Raw genomic sequence first — 9,330 nt, 5'->3', positions numbered from 1 at the left:
TTTTCCTCGTCGAATCGTCTCAGGCGCTGCTTCACCGGTCTGGAGCCGGCCCGGATGTCCAAGGCGTGCTCGGCGACCTCCCTCGGTATGCCCTGGCATGTCCGAGGGACTCCACGCGAATACATCGGCATTCGCGCAGAGAAAGTCGACGAGCACGGCTTTCTATTTGCTATCGAGGGTGGCGCTACTCCTCAGCGCCCGGCCATTGGAGCAGGTGGGGTCGACCGGGACGAGTTTGACGGCCTCTGTGGGCTTGTGATCTTTATTCACACTAAGTATCTAATACATTTTGCAAATCACAATAGCTACAAGTACAAAATAGATGGATACAGATTGAGATGACTATACTCAACAATACCCTCTATCACTACCAACCAAGCAAAGCTACACCCATCATTCTCAGCAGTCAGCCAGCACAAACAACTGAAAAAAAAGAACTTCTAGAAAGTCTTCTAGGAGAGGAGACCGCGGCCGAATCCTCTTCTTCGCAGTCCAGCCAATAAAACCCCTCTCACGCGCCTCAACCGTTCCGTTCTTCGCCGCGCTGCCGCGGAGGCTTCCTTCCTCCTCCGCTCCGCCCGCGAATTTCCGGCCAGACCATCCTTCCCCGCCCGTCCGAACACGCGCCTGCCAAGAATTTCGCCTTCTCCGGCACCGATCCCGCGCGTTCTTGCGCCGCCGGCAGTCCAAGGATAGATGAGGAGCCTTCTCACGGTTTGCACCGCCGCCGTTCTCGCCTCTTGCTGTCTTTGCGTGTCACTTGCTTGCGGTTTTCCTAGTTCGCTTCTCGTGTCAAGAATGGGTTCATGGTTTACTTTTGCTTTGAAGATCAAGGCCGTCAGGGTTTTCAGATGTTCTTGCTCCGGTTGTGGTTTTATCACTGGATCGGCCTTGATCGGTTCACGCGTGCCAACTTATTTATTTATCTTATTTTAGTTTGCTCGTGACCTAATTTGCCATGAGCATCGATAATCTTGTTCCTGCTGTTCTTGGCTTCTTGCTCGTCTTGCTATTTATGGAAATTTTGAGATGTTGCTAGCACTCCTATTTCTTTGAACTTTGGCAAGAGACAACGATCTTCTCCTTCCTGCTGTTCTTACTCGTGTAGCCATTTAAGGAAAATCTGAAATTTTGGGACTTTCTGTGCTGGAATTAGAATATGTGTTTTTTTTTTTTTGGATAAAAAAATTTGGTGCCAAGTGATGGTATTCTTCGTGCCTGCCTGGTGGAGCTATCCGTGGAAATTTCGAGTTGTTCAGAACATGCTCTGCTTGAACGTCAGCATTTGGAGATTTTCTTCTCTCTTTTTTTTCAGCTTACAGGAAAGAAAGAGGTAGTTTGAGCTTTGGCATGATCACTTTTTTTAGTTGACGAAACATCATGGTTTGAAACTTTCAATCTTGATATGTAAATGGCAGCCTTAGGACTTTTCTGGTCCAACCTTTTGCAATCCACAGTCCTGTTTGGCTGCTTTGACTTTGTATATAAGATAAGAGGAGTCTATCTCTGTGATTTTGTGAAGAAAAAGTAGACGTGTATTCTGCAAATCATTTTTTTTATCTCGATTTGGCAGGACTCGTTTGAGCTCGGCAAAAGGGAGCAGGCCCCAGGAAATGTGGACATCGAGCTTGGATTGCAGGGTGACCTGACTAGTTCTGCGCAGCCAGGTTTTGAGGGATTCTACAAACAGGTCCGTGTGTTTCTGTCTGGCAGATTTGATCTCTTCCTGAAAGAAAATCTGAAGTGGTCAACGACTTAATATGGTTGCAGCCTAACGCATTAAACTTCGTGCTACCACAAAATTCAGGTCAAGGAGATTGAAAACTTGCTCAACACATTGACAAAGTTACTGAAGGACCTTCAGGTGACTGCCAACATCAAATTGGAGCTGTTTTATGTTGCATTATTTAAGTCCAGTATATTATGGCCTACTGTTATGTTCTGGCGCTATCATGGCATTACTTCAGAATGTGTCTGATATATTTATTCCAGATGTTTTTTGCTTGTTTGCTGACTGAACAATATTAGCCTACATCTAAAGACTGTCAATTTACGCAGAACTCAAATGAGGAGTCAAAAGTTGTCACGAAGGCATCTGCGATGAAAGGTACAATATGGGATATCGCCATATCGGTTTCTTTTCTGCATGTAGAACAGCATTGGCATTTTCCTCCTCAAATGTTATACAACTAATGATGATTTCTTTCCTACTTGTAGAGGTAAAAAAACGCATGGAGAAGGATGTCAATGAAGTGACAAAGATTGCACGGCTTGCAAAGTCAAAAGTAGAGCAACTGAACAAAGATGTTAGTTTTCTCCCTCCTTTACACTTGTTTCCTGCAAATATATGCGAAGTAATTACATGGATAATAAGTTATGGCTGCTTATATATTTTACCATCTATCTTATGCTGTGCTGATTACCCTTCCCCAGAATGCTGCGAACAGAGAAAAGCCAGGATTTGGTAAGGGATCGGGTGTGGACCGGTCCCGGACAACAACCACTGTGTAAGGTCCCTGTAATCATTTCCTGCTTGCCCTTGTCCTCTTTATCTGTTTCTTGATATGATTGATTGCTTGGTGATCTTGTTGCAGTGCATTGACAAAGAAGTTGAGAGAACGTATACTGGAGTTTCAGGTAACTCCTTTCAACTTCAAATTCCAGTTCTTGGGCGTAATTTACATGATGAACATGTTTTCTGCATGCTTATTAACTAGAAATGGTGCTAAATATACAGCCAAAATGTGTGTTCAGTGATTTTATGACTGTAGAATGCTTAGTCATATAAAGCTTGAAAAGGAGCTGAAAAATGTCAGTTTATGCTGCTTAAAGATTATAAATGTCTGTTTGTAAATGGGCATGCAATTTTACTATGATGTATATGTGCATGTCCCTAGACATTACGAGAAGAAATCCAGAAGGAATATCGTGATGTAGTGGAGCGTCGTGTTTTTACTGGTTTGCTTTCTCAAACTCTTAAACATACTTTTAATTGTTTGCAGTTCAGTTACACTATAGCTTAATTATTTTATTCACTATTGCAAATATCCAACCGAACAGTAACGGGCGAGCGTGCTGATGAAGAGGTAAGAGAATACAAATAGTCTTAACTTCAAGCTATCATTGTTAGCAAACCTGCATGTGCTGTGTTTCTAACACGGAATCAAAACTCAGACAATCGACAAGCTGATAGAAACAGGCGACGGCGAGCAAATCTTTCAGAGAGCAATTCAGGAGCAAGGGCGAGGAAGGGTACTAATTCTTTCAGCCTATATAACTGCAAGAATTTCAGCCTGGATGCTGACAGAGCTGGATGGTGAATTTCTCGCATTTGCAGGTACTGGACACACTGCAGGAGATCCAGGAGCGCCATGACACGGTGAAAGAGATTGAGAGGAAGCTTCTTGATCTGCAGCAGGTAATGAATGGTCAATCTCCCAAGATTCAGGTTTCTAGGACTCCACACTTGTTCCGCGTATTAAATTCTCCTTAATGCAGATCTTCCTCGACTTGGCTGTATTAGTTGAAGCCCAAGGTGAGATGCTGGACAACATTGAGACGCAGGTATGATGATTGATGCTTTGTCACTCAATTGTTGTTATTTTTCTTGATACCTGCAATCACATATTTCATTAAACATTAAAAGAAGGGAACTGGCCACAGAATTATTAGCACTGTATTTATTGAAAGATTCATTTTTTCTGACTTTTGCTATATCTATACTCAGGTCACAGGTGCAGTTGAACATATTCAGACTGGAACAAACCTTCTCCAGAAAGCAAAGAAGCTGCAGAAGAACACGCGAAAATGGACTTGCATTGGCATAATCATCCTCCTGATAATCATCCTCATCGTCATCCTCTCCTTGAAACCATGGTCGTGGGGTAAATAAGCAGCAAACAAGAAGCATCGTTCCCATGTTGATTACCTTTAGTATTCTTGTTATAGCTGTGCATATGTCAGAAGGTGCGAGATAGTCCTGTACATCGTATTGGAAACTTTTTCTTTTTTGCTTTGGAAGAGAAACTTTGGGTGTGAACTTTCAGGATTTGCTTGATTCAAATTTGATATATTGGGTGTGCAACTAAAGGCCTATACCTACTGGTTTCTTGGGAGATCGATAACACCGAGGCAGTAGTTTCTGAACAGGCTGAAGGACGGGTTCTTCAACTGGAGATGCATGTTCTCCCCAGTAAACATCAACAAACAGCAGAACCATTGAAGCAAACATGACTTTCACATAGAACCCTCGACCTTCGATTCGCTGCCGTTTGCTTAGTTTGCCCAAAACTATTCCACGAACTTTGTTGCATTCAATCAAAATTCTTCAGAACTTCAGTGAATTATCACTCTCAATGCTCAAGAATATTCAATGGATTATTATTTGCAGATCAGTTGCATTATAGCCTTAACTATTTTACTCATTCTTGCAAACAAGAGGAAGCTCCTGGATCTGCAGCAGGTAATGAATGGCCAATCGCTCAACATTCAGGTTTCAAGGACTCCTCTTTTTATACCAGGTATAAAATGCTGCTAAATGTAGGCCATTCGCAACTTGGCTGTCTTGGTTGCAGTTCAAGGTGAGATGCTGGACAACATTGAGATGTGGTAGATAAGGACAAACAAGAAACATTATTCCCATGTTATTATTGTTGTACCTGTGCATATACCAGAAGGTCCGAGAGCGTCATTGACATCGTTTTGGAAACTTTGGGTAACTTTGGGTGTGAACTTTCAGATTTTGCTTGATACAAAATTGGTTATGATGGGTTCGCAACTCTTTCAGTTATGCTTCAATTGGATGTGCAACTCTTTCAATCATGCTCCATTCAAATACCGATGACACGCAGCTAGATCAGCAATAATTTTGAAGTCATTTGCATTTTGATTTGCCTTGATAGTAGTATTTTGTCTACAAAAGAGTGTAATGTAAGAAAAATACCACGACTGCCCCAAAGAAAATGCATTTTACAGGATATAAGACGACACAACACCCAACATAAGCCAGAGCCATAATTGAAACATGAGGTTTGCCATTTGCCACTAAACCTAGTGGTTGCTTCGATGAGATCAGTTACTGTCTTGTTAAAAAAAAGGTGATCATTTGCAAATGCATCCCTCGATTCGTTTTACATCATCGTACATTTCTATGAAGCTACTGGGAACAGGCTATCTCCAACTGGAGAGGCATCTTCTCCCCCCAATTAAACATCAACAGGCAGCAGAACCATTGAAGCGAACATGATTTTCACATACATTCTTGTATTTAAACAAAGATCTTCATAGCCTCAATGAAATGTCATTCCTCAATGTGGCGCCTCTTTCGGGACTTATATGGCTGTTCAGATTTCACCATGCCATCTTCATTCTTGAGTATTCTGTGTTCTTGTTCATTCTGCTCAATTTTGGTGCTTGTATCCCTTGATCTACTTTCATCACTGAAGATTTGAGCAGCACACTTATTAGCACAAAGCTTGAATAGAGAGGCTAAATTGGGTATAAGATATAGCAGTTTAATAGTAACATGAAAACATGTGTTTGTATATCCAGACCTTTTGAGTTCTGATGCATATTCAGTGTCATGTACTGACAACCAACGCATGCATCCAGTGTGAGGTGGGATTAATGATCCAGTAATATGACAATTCATTTCTGTATCCACCCTGTGATTGAATATCAGAAGAAACATAAATAATTTATTTTGATCACACAATGTGGAGCATCAGCAATCCATTTCAGCAACTGTGATGTACTTCACTTCTCATGTACAAATTGATAAAGCTCAAGTTCATTTACAGTGCTGCTGTAACACAATCACTTGTTTTAGGTCATCGGACATGGTCAAACAGTACATAGGCACATAGCTGCATGGGCAACATACATAGATGGCACAACAAGAATTGAAAAAAAATGTAGAAGTGTTTCAAATCTATGTATGTTTGTTGTGCCTACATTTGACTTCTAAAAATGATGTGTTTCAAATCAAAAAAAGAAAATATTGAGAAAAACAATGTTAGACTGACAAAAAAGGGAACAAGATCAGCCCATACCTTTTGACAGAAAACCTTATCATTGTTCCTCTTTTAATCACGTGCTTTTTATCTGTGCGGCTCACAAATTTCCCTCCATCACTTTTCTGTGCAAAAGTTAAAATATATTAAAAAAAGTTATGCATGCATTTTCAAGAGACTGGTTAGCCTTGATGAAATTAACAATTACGCAGGCTTTTACAACAAAGATAAGTTTTGTAGTCACAAAAAACATACACCAGCCCATGAAGAACTAAAGTGCATTCATTTCAGCAGTATAACTTGATATTCACAATGGTCTGAAGAACATCACAAAAATTTTGTTGTGCAAACACAAGTATAGGAAAGTTTTTTTATAAAAATTCAAGCTTCACTGGAGTTTCATGTTGAGGGGAATCTTGACTTTCGACACTTCTAAAAAATCACCTGTTAGCTCCAAATTATTTCCCCAAATGGTCAAACTTTTTTAGAAGAGAGCAAGGCCCCGTTTGGCATGCCTCCTATCAGCTCTGGCTCCTAGCTAGAGCCATGCCAAACAGGCCTAAAGCTGGTGCTAATATTGTCAAAACCTTCAAAGCTGCACTGTATTAAAAGATCAGAAACAAGTCATGGCTGTCCATCTACAATAAATAGGCAAACTTGAGGCGTCATAGTTTAATACATTACTCCCTCCGTTCCGTTTAATGCGGCGGAAGCTAGTTTCTGTTTCTGAGAATGGCCGTGGCTTAGCACCATAACATGCGCTCCTATTAAATGGTATGCAGCAGTTACCAAGCATTTTTTCGCCTTTCCCACTCCATGCATGCATGCATGCATAATTGATCTGTAATTCCATTGGCCTGCTTCTCTTCCCTTTGCTGCATGCTATTGATAACGGTTCCACTAAATATAGAAAACAAAGCTGGATTAAATTGTTCTTGGTATGTGGAATAATAGTGTTAGCGCCAGATAAAACGGAACGGAGGGAGTATTTTTAAAGAGTACATGCTTGTGAATTCTGATAACAAACAGTTCCATGCTTTGTTCCCACTTCCAAGGATATTTGTTTCACTGAATACTATTTATGAGACACAGAAAAGAGGACATTGATACATGAACACTAAATTACTGAAACTAGAGAAGCTTCAAATCAAATATAAACTAATAGAAAAGGTGGAGTCTCAAATCATCACAGCAAAATAACATTCTTTTTCTCAATATAACTTACCCTTTTGAATTTGAATTTTTCACGGATATCTTCAGACATAATTGCCACTGAGAAAACCCCTAAAACAATGGCATGGATTGACTCCTTTCCAAGCATTTCAACCGTCCCTTCTGAAATTAGCAAACATTTAAGCATCAGAGCTATGCATTTCACATCTGTACCGGGCCAAGTTATTATTTCATCCCACAAGATATGATGGCAGATCAGTCATTAGCAAAAGCACTGATAAAACTTTGTAGCAACAGGATAGAAAGTTTCAATATTGTAGTATCTCCAAGTACTAGTAACATGCTGATTTGCTGGCATGAGCTGATACTAAACGCAGTCAATCAGGTCTACTGCCTACATAAATACTACAACCAACAGTGCCCAAATTCACCAGACAAACCAACTTACCAAGGATCATGTCCGGTTGGGGAGAGAAGAGAAGCAGATTGGCACGCACTTGGACGCCGAAATATGGCACCAAGCCATTCATGATTTTGCCTTTGACACAAATTTTGGGTTTACCACTTTCATCTTTGGGTTCACCACTTTCATCTTTGGGTTCACCACTTCCATCTTTGATTTTGCCTTTGACACAAGATTTGGGTTCACCACTTTCATCTTTGGGTTCAGCATTTTCATCTTTCTTGGGTTTGCCCTCTTTGTCATTGCCAAGATGGAATGCAACTTCATGCGTCAGCAACACGCCATCAAAACGGTCGTCATACCTGATATGAATCAGCACCATACATATTTGCTCAAACAATAATCAAACTAGCTACAGAAAGCTTTGCGGCAGCTCGAAAGCGGCAAGAAATTTTGCTCAAACAACAGTCAAACTAACTTGCTACAGAAAGCTTGCCGAAAGTGGCAATAAGAATGTGACGAAAAACAAGGGCCCTACAGCTCATGCATAATCTCTCCGGGGACTCGACGCCTATCAATTTGCTCGGAACTCAAGCCTTATTAGCAGCTAAAAAGCGACGCTACCCACCCCCACAGCCACAATCACCACACATTTCGCGCTTTTCTCCTGTGACAAAATCGCCATCGGTTAAATTTGGCCGGTTACGAGCGATTCGAATCCTAATGCGTAAGAAAGCGGTAGGTCAAGGAACACTAGCTTCGCGAGACGCATAGGGAGGAGATGGACCGAAGAGAGAGGGAAGGATAGCGGACGCACGTGAAGAGGAGCGCGCTGAGCTGGCGGTTGACGGCGTGCCGGACGCGCTTTGTGTTGGAGGGGTGCACGTACACCGTGAGCTCCGCCTCCGCGGTCCGGAGCGCCTCCATTGCTCGGCGACGGCTGCCAGCGAGCTTGACTCAGAGGCGAAGGCGGACACGACAGGGCGCGCGGATCCCGCCGGCTTGGACCCGCGGAGAGCCGCTCGGTGTTGGGGGAGGCGGCGGCTAGCGTCCCGCTCGCGGGGAGGCTACGGCGGCGCGAAGTGGAGAACACTGGGGGCGGGGAAGCTAGGGCGGCGAAAGAGACTTTGGCATTTCACGGTCATCAAAAACTGGGTTTCACGCTTTTACCTGGTTTACGGAATGACATTCGGTGACTTTAGATCTCAAAAACAATAAAAAACAAAGTTTTATTCCACATTTACCCCTTGCTCTTTTCTTCTTTCATGTGAGAGCACACGGACGAACGCAACCGAGGGAGGAGAAACGGATCGAGCGAGCGCTTCTTCTCCGAGCATGCGCACCCCCACGGCAGCGCCGCGAGCCTCCAGCGACGCCCGCCCGCCCCCCCACGGCAGCGCCGCGAGCCTCCAGCGACGCCCGCCCACTCGCCTTCGCCATGTAGAGTCGTGTTCCCACCAGCGAGGCATGGTGGCTGCAGCAGGGACCCCAGGGCCGCCGGGCTCGTAGGCCGCTTCTTCGGCGCCGGCGAGCACAGCAACAAGAGTCGCGAGGTGGACGACCTAGCCCCGACGAGGCTATTCGTGGGCTTGCCCTTCGACTCGGTCACGAACAGGCACGGTGAGACCAGGGGCCATCAGCGAGGGGCGGCCTCGGCGAGCCATGTGCCGACGACGCCACGGCACATCGGGCACGCGATGGCCACGCTGTCACGACTGGAGTTGGAGCAGTGCCCGCAGAGGC

General features: G+C 43.5%; 2 protein-coding genes across 2 annotated transcripts; one reads left to right on the top strand and one right to left on the bottom strand.

Moving 5' to 3' along the window:
* Positions 1–484: 484 nt before the first annotated feature.
* Positions 485–4,799, top strand: LOC136504985 (syntaxin-132-like). Its single transcript, XM_066500043.1, has 13 exons — positions 485–714; positions 1,574–1,690; positions 1,808–1,864; positions 2,059–2,107; positions 2,218–2,306; positions 2,434–2,507; positions 2,595–2,637; positions 2,898–2,958; positions 3,061–3,086; positions 3,175–3,252; positions 3,338–3,418; positions 3,499–3,564; positions 3,728–4,799. Exons 1-13 carry the CDS (start codon positions 697–699, stop codon positions 3,890–3,892), a joined length of 924 nt encoding a protein of 307 aa, XP_066356140.1. The 5' UTR covers positions 485–696; the 3' UTR covers positions 3,893–4,799.
* Positions 4,800–4,899: 100 nt separating this feature from the next.
* On the bottom strand, positions 4,900–8,713 carry LOC136505323 (uncharacterized). Its single transcript, XM_066500475.1, has 6 exons — positions 8,405–8,713; positions 7,633–7,949; positions 7,237–7,346; positions 6,051–6,136; positions 5,553–5,663; positions 4,900–5,438 (listed from the first exon to the last, which is right to left on the bottom strand). The coding sequence occupies exons 1-6, from the start codon at positions 8,512–8,514 to the stop codon at positions 5,300–5,302; spliced, it is 873 nt and encodes a 290-aa protein (XP_066356572.1). The 5' UTR covers positions 8,515–8,713; the 3' UTR covers positions 4,900–5,299.
* Between the last annotated feature and the right edge of the window lie 617 nt (positions 8,714–9,330).

This window comes from Miscanthus floridulus, chromosome 14 (genome assembly GCF_019320115.1).
Source record: "Miscanthus floridulus cultivar M001 chromosome 14, ASM1932011v1, whole genome shotgun sequence".
Classification (NCBI taxonomy): Eukaryota; Viridiplantae; Streptophyta; class Magnoliopsida; order Poales; family Poaceae; genus Miscanthus; species Miscanthus floridulus.
Note: the sequence above shows the minus strand (reverse complement) of the source record. Positions and strands in the feature narration are given on the sequence as shown.